This window comes from Brugia malayi (genome assembly GCF_000002995.4).
Source record: "Brugia malayi strain FR3 genome assembly, contig: Bm_v4_Chr2_contig_001, whole genome shotgun sequence".
NCBI classification, from domain to species: Eukaryota; Metazoa; Nematoda; class Chromadorea; order Rhabditida; family Onchocercidae; genus Brugia; species Brugia malayi.
In genome coordinates this window covers 13076754-13097992 of record NW_025062476.1, presented here as the reverse complement: position 1 = coordinate 13097992, position 21239 = coordinate 13076754, and the positions used below count along the sequence as shown (strand labels likewise).

General features: G+C 22.7%; 2 protein-coding genes across 2 annotated transcripts; one reads left to right on the top strand and one right to left on the bottom strand.

Annotated features, from left to right (window-relative positions):
- Window positions 1-4794: 4794 nt before the first annotated feature.
- On the top strand, window positions 4795-11459 carry Bm17573 (Uncharacterized protein; the record flags this gene model as incomplete). The annotated part of the gene is made up of 12 exons (XM_043079414.1): window positions 4795-4867; window positions 5500-5557; window positions 5843-6006; window positions 6560-6661; window positions 7024-7136; window positions 7568-7703; window positions 8161-8272; window positions 9016-9192; window positions 9361-9448; window positions 10622-10699; window positions 11006-11078; window positions 11386-11459. The coding sequence occupies 12 exons, from the start codon at window positions 4795-4797 to the stop codon at window positions 11457-11459; spliced, it is 1248 nt and encodes a 415-aa protein (XP_042935348.1).
- Window positions 11460-15517: 4058 nt separating this feature from the next.
- Window positions 15518-17055, bottom strand: Bm1190 (Uncharacterized protein; the record flags this gene model as incomplete). The annotated part of the gene is made up of 5 exons (XM_043079413.1): window positions 15518-15900; window positions 16046-16161; window positions 16367-16475; window positions 16627-16815; window positions 16899-17055. The coding sequence occupies 5 exons, from the start codon at window positions 17053-17055 to the stop codon at window positions 15518-15520; spliced, it is 954 nt and encodes a 317-aa protein (XP_042935347.1).
- Window positions 17056-21239: the final 4184 nt, after the last annotated feature.

Genomic DNA, 21239 nt, shown 5'->3' with positions numbered 1-21239 from the left:
AATAAATAAATAAAAACTATTTCAATTCTATAAGAACAAATATTTCGATGATATGTTGATGGAATAGATTTTCCCGCAAAAAATTAACATTTTAGAATGTCTACTTGTTGAAATCTTTAATTTAATTAAAGTTTAGCATAAAATTTTTAATATTTTGATACGTGCTATTTGCTGTGATAGAAACTTTTCTTCTCTTTCATTTTGCAAAGTTTATAACTTGTCAATTTCAATCAAAACATAACTAAATGATGTATGGAAAAGAAACGAAATAAAAATTTCTTATAAAATAATTTCAAGAAGAAATTCGTTGTTTAAGCGCATTAATTCTTCTTCAAATTAAAATTGAAATTGATGCTTCTTTTTTCTTTTGTGATTTTTTGGTGAAATGAGCAAATTGCTATTTTTTAATTTTTCTCATTTTTTTTTTTCTCCTTGTTAAATTTGTAATTGAAAAATAAAAAACTACAATATTTTTTTTTCTTTTTATAAAAAAAAAAATTTTTTTTTACAATTTTTTCTTGCTTTTATAAAAATATTATCAGTTATCAGTTATTTTTGATAAGTTATTTCTGAAATAAATGATATGATATGAATTTAAATTATACTTTAATAAACAATTATTATTCTATTCCTAAATTCAAAGACATTTAAATTTTCTCCAACATTTACTAAGAAATTTTAAAAACAACAATAACGAGAAGAACAATGACAGCAATATCAATAACAATGGAATTATAAATATTTGAAGCAACTAAATATGCCAATTCAATATTTCAGAGCTAACAGAGAACTTGAAAAGATTATTGTGAGTTAGTATTAGAGAAGAAAATGAAAATAAAAAGAAGTGAGAGATATGAATTGGATTTTGCCAAAAAAGCTTTTTTTATTCTAAATTCAGTCGCAGCATTGGAGTGGGCAATGTCTTCTTTGCATGTTTTAATCGATAGATTAGATAGATAGATAGATAGATAGATAGATAGATAGATAGATAGATAGATAGATAGATAGATAGATAGATAGATAGATAGATAGATAGATAGATAGATAGATAGATAGATAGATAGATAGATAGATAGATAGATAGATAGATAGATAGATAGATAGATAGATAGATAGATAGATAGATAGATAGATAGATAGATAGATAGATAGATAGATAGATAGATAGATAGATAGATAGATAGATAGATAGATAGATAGATAGATAGATAGATAGATAGATAGATAGATAGATAGATAGATAGATAGATAGATAGATAGATAGATAGATAGATAGATAGATAGATAGATAGATAGATAGATAGATAGATAGATAGATAGATAGATAGATAGATAGATAGATAGATAGATAGATAGATAGATAATAGATAGATAGATAGATAGATAGATAGATAGATAGATAGATAGATAGATAGATAGATAGATAGATAGATAGATAGATAGATAGATAGATAGATAGATAGATAGATAGATAGATAGATAGATGGATAGATAGATAGATAGATAGATAGATAGATAGATAGATAGATAGATAGATAGATAGATAGATAGATAGATAGATAGATAGATAGATAGATAGATAGATAGATAGATAGATAGATAGATAGATAGATAGATAGATAGATAGATAGATAGATAGATAGATCAGATAGATCAGATAGATAGATAGATCAGATAGATAGATAGATAGATAGATAGATAGATAGATAGATAGATAGATAGATAGATAGATAGATAGATAGATAGATAGTAGATAGATAGATAGATAGATAGATAGATAGATAGATAGATAGATATAGATAAATAATTAAATTAATAATCAATGAATAAATGTTTTTATTAAAACTCTTTTTAATCTTTTTTCTTTTCTTTAAGTATTAAGAAGTTTCGTATAATTTTTAATATTTGAAGTACTTTTCATAGTAATTTTTGTGAATTTTTGAAGAGTTATTTTGAAATATTAATTGAACTAAAAGAAATATTATTTAATGAATATTTCGTTCCTTTTGATTTTTTTAAAAAAAAAAAAGAAATTTAACACTATCTTTAATATTTCATTTATTTTTCAATTCATTTGCAATCAATAATATTATATCGTTTGGTTTGAAATACTTTCATTCAATTTAATTTTTTGCCAATTGTTATTTTTATAAAAAATTCTGAATAAACTTTTTTTTTCACTTTTTGTAAATTCTAACAATTTTTTCAATAGCAAATGATTCATGACCGATCGATTGATATCCTTAAAAAATCTTTCAAAATTTTGTTCCAACAATTATATGATATATGCTTAATTAATTAGCATTTGAGGGAAAAGAAACAAGCATTTAAAAAAATTTTAATTTTATTTTTGTAATCAAATTTCTAAACAGAATATTGTATAGGAAAGATAAATTATTTTAGTAAAAAAAAAATAATTGAAACTATTATTTTTCATTTTAACACTTCATTAAGCAAATTATAATTTGAATTGAATGAAAATGTTATTATTATTGGATGTAATGATAAACTGAAAATGATAATTTTAATTACTTTAAGTTCAATGCCTTTCTTTTTGATAAAACCAAAAACGTTTAAAAATTTGAAATATACTAATAAAACCTAATTAAGTAGCAATAAAAAAAGAATTCGTTTTTTTTTTTTTTGATTTATTTTCTTTTTTAATATATTTAAATGATTTCATCTAATTTTGTTTATTACTAACACTTATTTTCTTTATCAGTATTTCTCCTTTTCCTTTTTATTAAAGCAATGATATAAACTTTTTTTATCAATAATTTTTAATATAAATTTAAATTAACAATAAAAAAAAAAAGAAAGAAAGAAAGCATTCACTAATAAATATAAATTGAAATCTTACAAAAGATTCATTGCATAAAATGTAAACAAAACTACGTTTACACTTTTAAGCAATAATTGTTTGTTTTGCTAAGGTAAATAATTAATTTGAGTTGCAGTCTTACTTATAAATATAGCAATATGATAATATCAACTAATTAACTTTAACAATAAACTATATTTAAATTAGCATTAAAAATTATTCTATTTTTGCATAATTTAAAATTTAAAAATATAAATTAAAAAAAATAAATTAAAATTCAAATTTATTCATGTATTTAAATTAGCATAAAATTTTTGCTATCATTTTTTTTTTCTTGAATAATTCAAATTAATATGTAAATTTTTTTAATAAAAATAAAATACATCTAAATTAGCATGAAATTATTATTATTTGTTGTTGTTTTTTTTTTTTTTTTTATTTTTGCATAATTCAAAATAATATCCAAATTTCTTTTATAAATTTATTATTTCATCTGTATAAGTTTTAAACAATAATTGGTTGTTTTAATTTTAAAAGTAATTTTAACTTTTCCAATTGGTCCGTTTTTTTTTTTTCTTTTCACCATTTGTTGCAATATCTTTTGTCATTTTGCAAAAAAAAAAAAAAAAATGTTCTAATATTTATTAATTATTTGATAATTTTAACAATATTATCATTTTTTCTCTCTTTTTTTTTTAATCCATCTTTTTAGCTTTTCTTACTTCATTTATATTTAGATAAAAGTTTATGATAAAATTATATTACATTAATCATTTTAACACGCTTTAAAAAATAAAACTAAGTTGTTAATAATTAATTTCATATTTTAAAAATGAAAATAACTTGTCATGAACAGTGATAAGTTATTGTGATAAAAATATATTAAAATAATTCTTCTTTCTCCCTCTTTTTTTTTCTGGAATTTATTATGATATATTCTTTTAAGATAAAATAACAAAGATGTCCTTAGTTTGAAATTTTGATCTTTCATTTTACTTTTATCTTACTGATTTCTTATCAGTTTACAATGCCATCATTTCATTCTTTTTATTTTTTACATGTTTATCTTTACTTTTAATATTTTCATAGTAATAAGTTCATAGCTATTTGCTTATCATTCTAAGATTTTTAGTCGTACTCATATTGTTCCAATTTCAATTTCAATTTTTTTTTTTTTTATTTTAACTTTGATTTAAATTCATATTGTAAATGATTGATTGAATCATAATCATTCATGAATTTAGTATAATTTCGTTTTTTTTTTGATTTTGATTTTAAATGTTAGATTTTTCAATTAATTGTAATGGCTAGCAATTTGAATGATTATTTTGAATACTTGAAAGAACTTATTTCAAATGAGAAATGGATCATAGATATATGACTGACAACTATGAGAGAAAATTTTTAATTATAATTTCTTAAAAATAAGAATTTTTTTTTAATTCAGTAAATTCATCATCATAGTTCAACTGCTGTTTACATTTTACTCTTTTTTTTGTCAACTTTAATTACTCATTATATTTTCTGCGACAACTTTTTATAATTTTTGTAATAAACAATCAATTTGTCACCACAATTTCTCTTCCATCCTTTCTCTTTTTTTTTTTTTTTTTCGTTTTTCTAATCATATGATAATCAATATGATTAGAAAGCAGTGTAAGCAGTGTATATTACGCGCTTCATAGATCTCAAAGTAAATTTTTAAATTTCAAATGGTATTTTAAATTTTTTTTTTGTTTTCAAATTTTTTTTGTTTTCAAATTTAAATTTCAAATGGTATTTTAAATTTTTTTTTTTCAAATGGTATTAAATTTTTTTTTTCGAACTATTCCATTTGTAAATGTTTATAATCGCTTGTTTATTTAAATAAATTTCTTATATTTCATTATGAATTTATTCTCATTTGTTTTTTTTTTTTTTTTCTTTACAGTTAAAATTGATAAAACTTTTTTTTTTGATTTTTATCAATTTCGATGACTGTTATATTGATAAAATCATTAATTAAACGATGTTTTACAACAGGTCCAAAACGAACAATTATTGATGGTAAGTATAATAAATTAAATTATTAGTATTATTTTAATTAATTTTTTTTTTTTTTTTAAAGTAAAATGTATATTTTATTTCTATAGATTTTAATTTATGGCAGATTAGATTGAATTTACACTTACATATGATCAATTTTTTTCTTAGACTTTTCTAAATTAAATTTTTGTCTTCTTGAAGTGTTTATTTTTTATCTTAAATACTTATCAGTTGAATTATCAACAAATTGAAAGTTTATTGAAAAAAAAAAAGGTGAAATAATTGACTTTATTTTCGTATTTATTATTATATTTTATTAGAATTTCTTATTTCTTATATAATTATGATCTTATTATTATAAGTTATTGTAAGAATTTTTTTCATATAAAATATTATGGAGTACATATATTAATTAAATTTCTTGAAATAGCATTAATAGATAAATATTTCTTTGGAATATTTCATACGTATATAAGTGATATTTCATTTTATTCATTCATATTCCTTCAAAATTTAAGCTAATCTAACTCTTATTTTAATTCATTCATTCATTCATTCATTCATTCAATCAATCAATCAATCAATGAACCAATCAATCAGCAAATCAAAAATCATTGATATTATTATTATTATTATTGTTGTTATTATTATAGTTCAGAAAGCTCTTGAAAAACATATATCGATTATCAAACAGAATGATACAGCAATAAGGTATGTACTGATTATTTTCAATTTTTATCAGTAATAAATATACTAACTGGGATAGTATTACTGTAATATGAAATTTTAATTAAATTAATTTTCATTGTTATCATTCCTAAAATTATTTTACACTATTAATTTGCCTTATTCATAAATATTTCCACTATTTATCATTTTATTTGTAAAATTTTATCTCAATATATTTCATAAAATGGGAAAACTCTATGATCTAAAGAATTATCAAAAATTAAATTGTATTTCAAAAAAAAAAAAAAAAAATGAATAAGGATTTAGTAAAGTGGAGAAATTTCAAAGTCGAATGATGAATGATAGCCGTGATCAGGTATTGATCCCATTAAGCTTAAAAAGTTCAAATATAGAATTTCATACTAAATACATCAATTGGCGTAATCACGTACGCTTTGGTATGCTTCTCGAAGATCTTGATACATTTGCTGGTTTGATTTTAATTTCTCAAAAAAATTTATTTATTATTAGTGTGTATTTTATTAGTTATTAAAATATATACATTTTTTTTTTATATATTTCATTAATTATTTTAAGAAAAAATAAATAAAATTATTTATTATTGATATGTATTTTAGTTATTATTAACTATTTTAGAAAAAAAATGTTTTATTCACCAATTAAGCAAAAAGGAATGATTTATTACTTTCACTTTTTTTCAATTATTTTAAATTTTTGTTGCAAAAATTTTAAATCCTTTTTTTTTTCCTTTTTTTTTTTACTTGAAATAAATTAAAAATATATCATACTTTAAGTTTACTAAAACAATAGCAAATTTTATTTTCCTGCTAATACTTTTATAAATATAACTTGAATCACTAAAAAAAAAAAAATCAAAAAATGAGAGGGAGAAAAAAATGTTTTGTTACAAAATTTAACAAATGAATCTTACAATCTTACATTTTTAAATTATTTTAAAATCATTTTTTTTTTAAATTTTAATTTGAATTTAATATTTAACTCTGTTTGATTAAAAAATTTCAGTTTGGTTAGCTTATCGACATAATCAAGGAGAGATAGGTGTGCATTCGAATTCGAATGATTTCGAACCGATCACATTTGTTACAGCATGTGTCGATCATATTAGTAATTTTCAACTATAATAATATTTTATTTAATTGTTTTTTTCTTTTTTAGTTATTATTAATTATTTTAGAAAAAAAAATGTTTTATTAAAATGTTTCATTAGCTAATTAAAAAAAAAAAAAAAAAAGGAATGATTTATTACTTTCACTTTTTTTCAATTATTTCAAATTTTTGTTACAAAAAATTGAAATCCTTTTTTTACTTGAAATAATTTAAAAAAATATTCTTATTTATTGTGGTTATTAAATCATGGTTAATTAAATTGTAAATTATTGTTTAATTTCTTGTAAAAATAAGTGAATTTTAATTAGAGCTTATTTTTTTTTTTTTTTTAAAGTTTAATTTTTTTTAAATGCTATTAGGAATGGATGATAAATATGATATTGTGCTTGATGAAGATATTTACATGGATGGTTTTGTAAGTTGGGTTGGCAGATCAAGTCTTGAAACATCAATGCAACTCTCACAAAAAATTGTACAAATTTGAAAAAAACTTTATTTTCTAAATTTTTTTTTTTTTAAACTGCGACATAAAATTGCTCTAAAAAAAAAAGAAAACGAAAAAATTTAATTTAAATAAAAATTGTTAAATTTTATCTCAAAAAGGAAAAAATCTGGTTTTTTTTTTTTTTCTTTTTTAAAGTGTAACATAAAATTGCTACAAAAAAAAAAGAAAAGGGAAGAAAAAACGAAGAAATTTATTTTAGATAAAAATTGTTAAATTTTATCTCAAAAAGAAAGGAAAAAAAAGATTAACAAAATTAATTATTGTTGTAAATTGTTGTAAAATATTTTGCTGTTAGATTATTTAGGCTAAATTAATTTTTTTTTCATCTATTGTTTTTTTTTTTTAAAAATTTTAATTAATAAAATTAGAATTTAGAATTTCATGTTAAATATATTTAGAATGGTGTGACTAAAAAATTTTTACAAACAAAATTTGTAATTGTTGCGCGTGATGCAAAAGGTAAACGATCAATACCTAATGTTCCATTAATTGTTACAAATGATAAAGAGGAAGCAATTTTTAATGATGGAAAAGGTATGTTTTCATTTACATTTATACATTTCCATCAATTTGTTTTTGTTTTTTTTTGAAATATAAATAATAGTTATTAATTAGTGAAATAAATATATAAATAAGTAATATTTGCAATTTTCATATAAGTTTTTTCCCTTTTCTCTCTCTTTCTCCCTCTCTCTCTCTCTCTCTCTTTCTCTTTCTCTTTCTCTTTTTTGCCATTTCCGATATTTTATCTTTATTTTTTTATTATTTCAAAAAAAAAAAACCAGGAAAAAAAGTAGAATAACTATATAAAATGAGGAGAAAAAGAAACAGCGAAATCATATGAGTAAAATTAACTTTTCAAAATATTTATTCGTCTTTCTCTTTTTCCTTCCTCAATTAATACTTTATTTATTTATTTAGTTTTTTAATAAAAATTCATTTCTATGTAATGTTATGCTACTTAACTTTGATTAATTGTAGATTACTTCAGAAGGTCAAAGGTTGCGTAAGTTAAATGAAGAATGTTCGTTGTTGAAAAGGCCACCTAATGAAAGTGAAATCAAAATATTGCATGATATTTTCAAAAAAAATATTCAATCTGGGTTAGATTTTTTTTTTTTTTTTGTTTTTACAAAAGTTTTTTTTTATTTTTTGAAGAATTTACTAGATTATAAATTTATTCTTTTAATATACTTAATTATATAACTTCATTTTTAAAAAAAAAAAAAAAAACTTGTCAATTTAAATTCAGAAAAAAAATTACTTTGATCTGGATTAATACTCCTTTTTTGTAAATTTTTAACATTAGCTAATAAAGGATTTATAGAGTGTTCATTGAGCAATCAATAATATAATTTATTAAATTGAAACTTTAAACAATTTAAATTCTTATAACTCTCAACAATTGTCTTTTGCATATATTTTAAACTTTATGATTATTGCAAAATTTAAAACATATATAATAATTTCAAATCTAATCAAACACCAAAAATTCAATTTTTTACAAATACAAAGCTATTATTTGTTTTTTTTCAATAAAATGAAATATCTATGAATTTATTAAAAAAATTTATTATATCAATTCTAGAAGTCATAGTCGAATTTTATTCAATAGTCTTTTGCACCTTTTTTTTTATTTTTTTTTTAAAATTATATTTTTAAATTTTATGATTATTGCAAAATTAAAATATATAACTAATTTAATGAAACAATAAAAATTCATTTTTTACAAGTGCAAAGCTATTATTTGTTTTTCAATGAAACAAAATATCTATGCTTTTATTAAAAATTTATTATTATTCAATTTATTGTTCAAAATTTATTATTCAAAATTTATTATATTTAGAAGTCAAAAAAGTCATAGTCGAATTTTACCATTAAATCATGTATGGATTCATGATGCTCATCTTAGTGATACCATTGTTTGTTTTCCAATAAAACGAAATATTTATGGTAAAATATTTGGTGGTTTTCTAATGCGAAAAGCTTTAGAATTAGCTTGGTCAAATGCATCATTATTTAGGTAATTATTTTTTTAAATTAACTTTTTCTTACTTCTTACTTATTTAGTTACTTTATTTTTTTATTCATAGGTTTATTCATCTAACTTTTTTTTTTTTTCATTAATTTTTTCTAATTATTATTTAGTGAAATTTATATTCATATAGATTAAATTAATAACATATTTTAGTGGAAATCGTTGTCGTATATGTGGTGTAGATGATATTATGTTTCGAAAAAGTGTTGATGTTGGTTCAATTTTATTACTTTCAAGCCAGGTAATTTCAATAAATTACCTGAAAAATTTTTCTTTTTTCGCTTTTTAATTAAAATTTAATATTATATTTTAAGTTTAATAACGATCATTTATTATATTTTCAAATTTCAAACTAATTTTTCCTTTTCTTTTTTTTTTTTTTTTTGCTCAACTTTTATTTTGTAAAGATTTTCAAAATTAGCATATAAAAATAGATGTTTGCAGATATGATATTATTCATATATCATATCATATCACATCCAGATTCTTCCTGTATGATTTATCTCTTTTGATTGCATGTTTCATTTAAATTTTTCTTTTTTTTTGTTTATTTATTAATTCTCAAACTCAAAAATATATCGTTCACTTAAGATATGTGTAAATAATTGAATTAAATTGCTTCCTAATTGATTATTTTTGATTAAATTTTAATGCCAATTTAAAATGTGAATTAAACATTTACATCTACTAAAATTTTTTATGCTCCATATAATCTATAATTTTCACAACAATTTTTTGTTTATACTTTTTTCAAAGTTTCTTACATCAAAATATTCAATGTAATAATTTCTTTTTGATACTTGGACTGAATTAATTTGAAAAACTATTCTTCTCGATTTAACTTTTTTCAATGCTTCTATAATAAGTTAATCTAAAAAAAAAAAAAAAAAAAAGGATGAAATCGAAACTTTTTTCAAGCAATTTCTAAACTCTTACAAATACTTTCATATTTTAGTCACTGTAATCCTCATACTTTAACAAATATTAAGTTAGCTTTTTAAAGAAATATTAAATATTATGCATCGCTTAATTCAATGCAATTAATTTGGGCATAAAATGGGTAAACGATGTTAATTTGCTTCAGTTTTCTCATTATTTTTTAATTAGTTGCATAATTTTAAACTTATATATTTAAAAAGGAATCAAAAAAAGATTAAAAATAGGCAAATTAATTTCAAATAAAAGATTTAAAAAGAGAATCGATTTAAAATTTGGGAGATTTAAAATTGCTTCATTGTTATTTATACGTATGCATCAAATCATTTACATTTTATACTTTTGCTTAAGTAATTTAAAATGTAAAAATTAAAAAATTTAAAGTATTCCTTTGCAATATCCAATGATTATATGATAGATCAATAGATTGGTCATAATTTTTAAGTGATAAGATATAATAATGATAATATGATTATAGGTTTGCTACAGTACTGATCATTACATGGAAGTTCTTGTTGATGCCGAAGTTTTAGACGTTGTAACCGGAAATCGTGAAGTAATTTTTCTTTTATAATAATTTATTCAATTGAAAAAAAAAAAAAAAAAAATGTAATATTGTTTTTTAATGAAATTGCAATATTTAAGCATTTTCATTTTCTTCAATCTATCATATTAAATTATTCGATGGAAATCAAAAACAAAATTTTTTATAATCATTTTTCTGTGAAAGATAAATAATCTTATCGTAAAGAAATATTTTACTGATAAATGCAAACATCAAAAATTAATTCGAATTTTTTTTGAAACATATATCTAATATATCTGCTTAAATTAAATTCAATTAAATCATTAAAAATTTCAGTTAACAAATACATTTTATTTAACATTTCAATCGGATCGTATTGTACCAACTGTTGTACCATATTCATATTCAGGTATATAATGTATTACAAATTTTTTTAAATTCTTTTTCAAAGATATTTTATGAAACTATTAATGATAATGAGATTATAATTTAATTTTTCCTATATTTTTCCCCTCTGATTAATATTGTAACAATTGTTATTTTCAAGAGAATTTTATCCTTCAAACATATGTATTAATTAGTATTTTGATTATTTATTTCTATTCTTTCAGGAAATCTTAAACATAAATAGAAGTAACATTTAAATTTACTGATCGAAGAGTGATTTAAAAATGTAATAAATAAATTGTAAAATGATAAATTTGATTGCATTTTAGAAGGAATGCTTTACTTAGATGCAAAACGACATTTCGATGGATTTCTTTCACAGCATCACAAAGTAATTCAATAATGTTATCTTTTTGTTTTGCTTGAAAATTGTAATAATTATGCAAATGTGAAACATATATATGTAAGAATTGAGTGAGATTTAAAAAAAAAAAAATCATAATATTTTATTTTTGAAATTTCATTACTGCATATTTTTGTCACTTAAATAAAAAAATTTTCATCCTGTATGATAAATTTTATTTTCATGCATACATTGCATAAATTATTTATTTTTTTGCTGTTGATCTAATTTGAAACTTTTTTCAAATTTAATTTGGAAGTTTTTTTTTTTTTTTAAAGAATTATTATTTTATGTTTGTATCATAAGATAAGATATATGTCATTTAAAACTAAGATTAGAAAATTTGATCTTTTAATATTCTATGTTATAGTGAGAAAAAATCACTATAACAAATATTAATGTTTAATTATAGTTATTATAATAATGATATGCTAAAATTGAAAGCATAATAGAAAAATGTTATCATACTTATTGACTCATTAATTTGCTCCTGTTACTGAGAATCAAAAATAATAATCATGCAATCAAAGGACTTATTTTAAATTACAATTTAAATTTCATTAAAATGTGTTCGCTAAATAACTAATTAAAATTAACGCTAATTGAAAATAAAAATTAAAACTAAAATAATACTACCTGTGTCGAAGATTTTAGTTTTTTTTTTCAAAGAATTTAGATTTATTATTATTATTATAATTATTATATTTATTATTATTAATTATTATTATTATTATTTCCTGAAATGTTTGAAACTAAAATCTAAAATCTTTGAAATGATACATAAAGTAAAAATACAAAATACAATTTTGTATTAAATCCGCGAGGCACTAAAAAGATTCAAGTTGAAATACAAGAAATTTTCGAAATGACTAAAATATTCATACAACATCTAATGCTATCGTGAATTCCACAAATTTGAATTGTATAAGTAAGTTTATGAATTTTTTTTCCTATGCAGTTAAATATTTCAAGAGTTAAAAAAAAGAAAAAAAAAGTTTCTGAAAATTATTGATAGATTACATCTAAATGAAATCACACTATGTGATGGATGCCAAAAAATATAAATATTAATTGAACTGCTGATAAGATAATCAAAAAAAAAAAAAAAAAAAGTATAGCAATGTTACAGTTTGTTATTTTTAATAATAATATGTTGAAAATGATATTAAATGCGGCACTCTTTGAAATATATAATCAAAATTTATGGTTGATATGACTTTTAGTTTGCTAGAAAGAAGTCTGATAAATTTGATATCATTCACTGTTATCTTCAAGAATAGAAACAGAACGTTAAAATATCTCATTCTGTGTTATCTTTTTTTTTTAAAAAAAAAATTAAATATAATTTGTCATACTTACTTTTCAATAGTAAAAATGTATAAAAAAAAAAGCAATAACAATTGAAAATCAAAATGCCACAATCGTTAGAACTTTCATTTTCATCCTAAAAACTCATCCAAAATTCAAGAAATCTTAGGTATATTATTTGAGGGTGACAATATCAGTGCAAATAATTTCTATGACAGTTGCAGAAGAATTGAAAATATCATTTAGCGATCAAATTGCAATTGCTTCTTAGACATTAATAAACTTTGATCATCGACTACAATTACTTTTTGGGAACTGAAATCCTCAATTCTCATAGATTCAAGAATTAAAGAATTAAAAAAAGAATTAAATCAAGAATTAAAATTTCAAGCTAATTTGAAGGCTGAAATATTTTTTCTTTCCCTATGCTAAAATATTATAACATTTTTATGATAAAAATAAGAAAATGTATGAAATAATAAGTGGAAATTGTTAGATTTAAATAGAATTAAATCATTGATTTTTATTAATTTTTCTTTTTTTCAAACATTTCTAGCAGTGATTTTTATGTTAAAACAGAGAGAATGGATTGATATAAATTTTCTAAATTGTGATTGTTTAAGAATATAACATATAAAAATTTTGTTTGCATTATATATGCATAGATGAAAATAATAATTCGTTTGCATTAAATAAAAAGATTCGAGAATAACGATGTTTTCTAGATGAAGTGATCAACGCAAGATCAAAATATTTAAGATCAAAATATTTTCTGAATGAAATATTTTGATTCTGGATAAAGTTCTGGATAATTTTCAATTTCATTTGTTGTTTTAATTCATTAATGATTTTTTTCTTTTAAATTCAAATTGAGAATTTATATTCTTCTAGGTGAGTTAATTGTTATGAATATTTTAAAAAAGTCATAAAAAAATGAAAATTTCGGTTCCTTTTATCAGTTACAGATTAGTAAAATACATTTTTATGATTGTTATTAAAAAATAAAAATAAAAAATCATAAAACAATTTTAAAAAATAAGCAATTCGTTTTCCTCGATTTGTCATTTTATTTGATGGAGGAAAAATGTCACTAAAGATGTTGTATTTTTAACTTTATTTATAGCTTTAATTCATGAGAGATTTTTTCTTTTAAATTAAAGTTAGGAATTTTCGTATTTAAGTAAATAATTTAATAGCGATTATTTATGAAGACGAGTGTGTGTTGAAAATTGGTTTAGATGTGAAAGTGAACAGATCTGAACAGAAAATTATTATTGAATGTTAATAACTTTATTGGAAGAGAAGAAATACTTCAAAGCAAGCTTCTGAGATGACAGTATAAATTGAAATGCTTGGTGCAATGAGTGCTTCTTTTAAATGAATCGACAAGTAAGTTAGTTTTATATTAGTAAGTTAATTTTTTTTTTTTTTGTTAACCATAAATATTTACATATTGATTACGAACATCAAAAATTTATTGGTTGTTTTTTCATTTTATTAAACCAAATCTTTTCTTATTATTGTCATCTCAAAATGACTGTATCTGTTATAATTTGCAGCAAAGAATATGTATAATTGTTCTTAAATGATTGTAAGCTTCTTGTTCAGTTTGATTTTTTTATTATAAAGTAATCCAACTTACAATGCTGAATACTGTAGAGGTCTCTCAATTTGACAGTCACTGTTATAAGCAATTGTAATGTTATAAGTCAAATTCGATTACATCGATTAAAGATTATTCATGTATGATAGTTGTTTACTCTTTTTTCAAACCATAATCATATAATCATACACTTTGTTGTAAACCAATGTTAACTATAAGAGAAGTAAAAACTTCCGGTTATTTGGGTTCAGTTTCCAAGTATAGCAAACTTCGATTTGATTTATCTGGGGAAATCACTCACTCACTCATTCAATTTACTTTCAAAATAGTGGTAACATAGTAACAATAACACTATGAAGCAAAAGAATGATATTTCAAAACTAAATTACAATAAATTGGTGAATATTTGATGGACTGTTGGTATAATTTGATATTAGCTTTGTTTATTTCTTTCCTATTATTCTATAAGCGCAATATTATATGATATCGTATAAAAAACAGTAAAGTTATTGTCGATGTTGTGCAGAAATTTTTGTAAACATTTTGTAAACAACAAGTATTAAATCTTTAACAATATCCTAATTCTTTCTATATTGTTGATATAAAAAAAAAATTACAAAATCAAATACAAAATCCTACAATCATCATAAAAATAAATAATAATAATAATGATTATTAGAGAGGTAATGTCAGTTAAAGCCATATATTGTTGAAATAAATAAAAGCCAGTAATGTAAGAAATATACCTTTCAGAATAGTTTTAGCTAACTAAGAACAAACAAACAAACAAACAATAGATACAATGCTTTCTAATAAAAAATATTTTTGAAAATTAGAGGTAACAAAGTTTGCTTGATGTTTTCTCAACCTTATAAATTTTTGTAAAAAATTTATTAAAATTAGACCGATCATCAGAATAGCCAGGCATTTAAATCTCTCTGTGGATTAACCCCCATCATGATATATGCCGAAATTGAAACAACCGAATGCAAAAGATGGAAATTGAATTAATTAAAAGATGAAAAATTAAAAGACAAAACAATTCTACACCTACACTTACATTATAAAAGTCATTGATAACAAATGTGCTAATTTCAATTTTTAAAAATATTGCAAAAAAATAATTCCAAAAATATCATTTATTAATTTAGGCCACTGTTGCTACATTCACATTGTTCCTTGCATTCCAGCATACCTTAGATGATGGGTTTATTTCTAGATGTCCCATTTTCAGTTGTAACCAATGATATAAATGATATTTTACAATAGTACGTGATTGTTTACTGTAAGTGAAATGAACAGTAGGCAATACAGAGCAAATGAAAATGATGTAACAATTTATGAAAATTCTGGATGGAAGATCAGCTTCTTTACCGAAAATTTTTGTCAACAATGGTGACACAAAATTATAAATAAAAACGCCAATTTCCAATACACCACAATTCCATGAAGCCTGAATAAGCATCGACCACTCATAATGAGGAATTTTCATCGCATTACTTCTATGTCTTGCACCAGTGTTCATAATATCTGAAGATACTTGATAGTTAAGCAATGAAATATGCAAAGATTTGAGAGTGAAAACTTTGGAATTTAAAAAATTTAACAATTTAGAATATACCAGTAAATTTTATTAATTACTCATAATATAAACAAATAATTCAGCAGCACAAACGTTGCTTTCCATTGTTATTTATCGTAAAATGACGTTTACGACGTATATTGTAGAATATCGCGATATACATAACGAACATTACACTAGGTATGAGCAATGCATAACGATAATATATTCTAAAATATTTAAGGAAATAATTTTTATTAATCATTTTATAACCATGTAGGACATTTTGCCATAGCTAATAAATGAAAAGACATTGGCTATTAAAATGTTTTGGTTAGGATGTGTTAAACTTGACAGTAATGCTTTGTTACAGTTTAGTGATTTCATTAAATTAAAAATTTGTTAAGAATTGAAAAAAGAGCTTTAAGTGATTACCTCCACCAAGTTTTGCTCATTCCGCTTGACTTTGCACAATTTGCTTCCCAACTGAGATTCCACACAAGGAATCTTCTGGTGCAATAATAAAAATCGGCAGATGTGATCACTGAAAATTAGCACCAAACATTAACAAAAATTCAAGAAAATCAGATGTAAGTTAACTTCGATAAAATTGGATGCCCAGAATCTCTACAAATAATAATGGCATAACTGGAAATCATTTTGATCATTATTTAAGGTACATCAATGATTCATACCTAAAACTGATAACCACACAACAGCAATTAGAAAATACAGCTTTGCTGATTCGAACAAACTATAGTATTTTGGTAAAATTAGTGCCACAAAACGATTCAGCGTCAACAAAAGTGAAAAATGAAGTATGGAAAAGAATGAAAAAGTATTTAAAGTCGAGAATGCGCGATTAATCCACGTCGTTTCACTTGCTGAAATTTAAGCAAATTAGTTATTAAACAAATAATTTTTGTATTAAAATGACTCTTTTAAAATAATAACCTAAAACACTTACAGTATGAATTATTTTTTGTTTTAAATATTTCGGGCAACACAACAAGTATTTGCGGGAGAAAAGCCGTGAAATTAGAAATAATCACTTGTAATACAATAAGAGTAAATTCACGACTGTAATGATTATTCCGATCCTTACAGAACAACACGGTTGCCATAAGTGTATTACTTATAATACCGTAGAGCAGGAGTATAATAAAGAACAGAACTGCTATGTATTTTGCAACTTCGTAGTCTTTGTTTCTTATGTCGGTGACAACTGTCGCATTTCCTTCCAAACAGAATGAGGGTAATATCAGAAATAATATAATTGCATAGTAAGAATAAGTCATTTTGTTAACTGACAGTCTTTTTCTAGCATAAAACTTCAGCGCAATAAGAAGGGAACAATTTCAGCAGGTTGGAATATAAATTGACAAGCAAGAATTAAGAATTCGAATTCCAAAAGAAAATAGTTGATAATGAAAATGTAACAATATTTAAAAAGCAATTACAATTTGACCATGAAATGAGTTTTCTACTTCTTTTGCAACTGTCATGGAAACTGCTTATAAAAATATCGTCATCGTTTTAATTCATATAATCAAATGAAGTAATATTTTCTGAATCCAATTTGAATCATAAATTGACTTTTACTCAGTTAGCTAATTCAATTGATACGGCAATCTCTTCGTTTGTTACGCAAGTCTCTCAGAAATAATGAACTAAATGCGATATATAAAGCAAAATAAATTGAAGAGAAATTAGCTAATTACGATGAAAATTAAAATGACTGAAATCCACTGCTCTATCACTACTGAACCTTTCAAATATTATACGCTAATATTAAATCTTATCTTGAATCTTCCTGATATATCCTTTCAATAATATGGTCGCAATAAATGTATCACTATTAACACTGTAGCGCAAGAAAACTTAGAACTGCTGCATATTTTGTAGTCCTATAATTCTGGTCTCTTATCTCAGAAACATTGGTCTTTGTTTTTATCATAAACTTCAATATGATAAAAATGAAGCAAATTCAGCTAGCTGAAATACAACTTTCCAAAATTTGCAAATTTGAATCCTGAAATAGTAAGTGCAATCGACTGTTGAGAGTTTATTATGATTTTAGAAAGCATTTGTTTACAACTGCTATGGAAACAAATGCAGTATGTCTAAATGAAAATAACAATTTTTTCTCCTTTCTTTTGTATGAACATTAAAAAGATTTGGAGTACAAAAAACATGAAATTTTCGGTCAAAAAATCTTAATTTCAGTGATTATTTTTGTCAATTCATTTCTCATTTTAGATCTTATTGTATTAATCAGTCTTTTTTTCTTTTTTTTTTTCTTGTTAAACAAATAGAAATGTCTGTGAATAACTGTACTTACGTTTTACGATTGATATGAAATGAGTTATTTTGATCTTTGATTTAAGTTATCAAATAAAAATAATGTACGCAAGGTTTGGTTGAAAATGTTTCATCTGTTTTTTTTTTTGATAGATTTTTTCAGTTTGTCCTTCATCATTGTTCTAATTCAATGATCATTATATAAGAAGTAAAAGATCAATGATCATTGTAAAGTTTGTCATCGTTCAGTTTTCGAGTACAGCAAGCTTTGGTTCAAGCTTCAACTCAATAATCATACAATTCAATTCCAAAAAGCTACGACAAATTAGTGAGCATTTGATGGACTGTTGGTATAATTTGATATTCAGTTTGTTCATTTCTTTCCTGTTTTATTGTTCTTGTGCGATATGATATTGAGTAAGGAACAATAAAGCTGTTGTTGACGTTGTGCAGTGTGTATTGCTAGAACAATAAGAAATTTTATTCAATCTCTCTGCAATATGTTATACAATGAATCATTGCAATGGTTTGAAAACAAGGATAAATTTCTATCGAAATGCCCTGTTATCTACGCTTTTTTGAACTTACATAGTACTGTAAAAGCAAATTTAGACTTTCTTATTGTCCTGTTTCCTTGTGAAACAAAGTAGGTTTCTTTTCTTGATGGTTCAGATCGTTGACTTCTTGGTCCTCGATACTGGTAGAATCTCGAATTTGTACTGGTTCCGTTCTATGTACGTGTACTGTGGAAGCCTTCGTGAAATACTTTATTATTCAAACCTCAAACTTGGATAATTAAACCACAGATTGACATAAAAATTGTGCAACATTACAATAATAAATTGACACATAACACACAAGTGTAACTTATTTGTAAAACATTTAAAGATATAAGCAAGCTAGACACCTCGCAATCGAGCCATACCAAACAAAGAACTAAAATGGATGGCTTTGTAAGGAAGAAAATTGGGAGGGATTTTATGGGTGTTAAGGTTACAAAGTGGATTAAAATCACTTAAAACAATAGCCTTCATTAGGTTATAGCTTCGCCATTGTGGCGACAAGTACATAGAAAGGTGGAAGTACCCAGCAGACGCTATTAAATTTAATCGTACAAAGAGCAATGTTAAATTATATGTTTAAAAAAAATTAAATTATAAGTTTTTAGAAAGATAATACTAAACAGTATGCATGGATATGTTGTGGACAACAAAAAAGAGGTAATGGGTATACAACTTTAGTGAGAATCAGATTTTCTACAAATTTAAATTGATTAAAGACACTACAAGTAGTGTTGTTTCTTGAATATTATTGAAAATTTGACAATCTATGCTTTTGTAAGTTCGCAAAAGCTCATTTTCAATCAAAATTTCTCAACACACTTCTCAGATAAAATTAAAAATGCTGACAGAATAGTATCAATACAAACTAAAATCAAATTAGAATCACACATCATTACAAAATTCGTGACGACACTTCCATTACTACAATTTTTATTCATTTGGTGTGTAGAAATGTTTGAAATATACCAATAAAAACAATTTGACTTATAAAAAAATTGATTTAACGCTTTTTCGAACATTAGAAAACTTTCATTATATTAGTGAGAATTATCAATTATTTTGCTAAATTCTATTTAAATCTCCTTGTGGAATTATTAGGACGATTGGTTATCATAATATATGAAAAGTCTTGAGAAGAGGCAATAAAATCAGATTAAATCCATGAATTATTTCAAAACTTACAATAAACCAACTTTAAAGCAGTTTTGCCAGTTTAATTTTTATTCAATGTCACTGATCCATTATCTAATTATCTGAAATATGAACAGTTCAACTTAATTTAAGGTTAATAATCATAATAAATAAAATGTCTTTAAAAAAAGTAAAAAAATGTTTACAAAGATTAAGGATGACTAAGTTGAATTAATATTTTTTCAATGATATAAGTTTTCGTAAAAACATGAATTAGTTCTTATGGATATATGTCAGAAGTATGAAGAGAGTCATATTTTGATTAAAAGATTAAAATTATGGACAGAAAATTTCACTACATGCTTTATCAGAAAATCACTACACTTGAAACAATTGGTTTCAAATTATCAATCAGTTGAATTTTTATTCTTAAAAATATTACCAAAAATGTTTTCAAACATATCATTTTGAGCTTCAAGTTAATTACCTCTTTTGCACCGTAATTGGCTACTTGTTTTTAATTTAGCTTACTTATATTGTCATAATTAGCTGATTGCTTCTGAGCAGAAAACAGATTACCGTTAAAACTAAATTAGCTGGTGCACAAAATTAATTCTTAATTTGCAAGTAAAGCTCAGAAATGATCAATCCAAGTATTTGATCCTATGACAACGGTAGCGATATTAATATTAATAGTTTCCGTGATAGTTGTAAAGCATGAAGAAAAATTTTCACTGCATGCTTTATCAAGTAATCACTATGTTTCAGGAGTGGTTTCAAACTATAAATCAGTTAAATTTCGCTTCTTAAATATATCACTAAAAATATTTTTAAATATATCATTTTAAACTTCAAGTTAATTACCTCTTTTGTATTGCAATTGACTACTTCTCTTCAGTTTATTTTGCTTATATCGTCTATTGACCACATTTACTATTTCAGAATTTAAACTTGCGAAACTTGGCAGTTTGCATTTCAACCAGCTGAATTTCTTTCCTCCTTAAAACACAACGATTAACGATTAATAAAATGATTCCTAGTTCTTACTGCATTATCATATTAGTTTTGATATTATCCTTAACTTATCAAAAAGTAAATACGACACGTGTGTTTGACGTAAGAGACGAGAATCAAAAAGCTATTAAATACGTAGCTTTTTTTACTGTCTTTTTGTTCTACGGTTTTATTAGTAATAAATTGGTCGTATTATTGAGGGAACATATTAAAAATATTTAGTAATAGTAAGACAATGTATGAAAACGATGACAATATTCTTGGCATTTTTAATAGCAATTTCAATGACAATTGCAAAG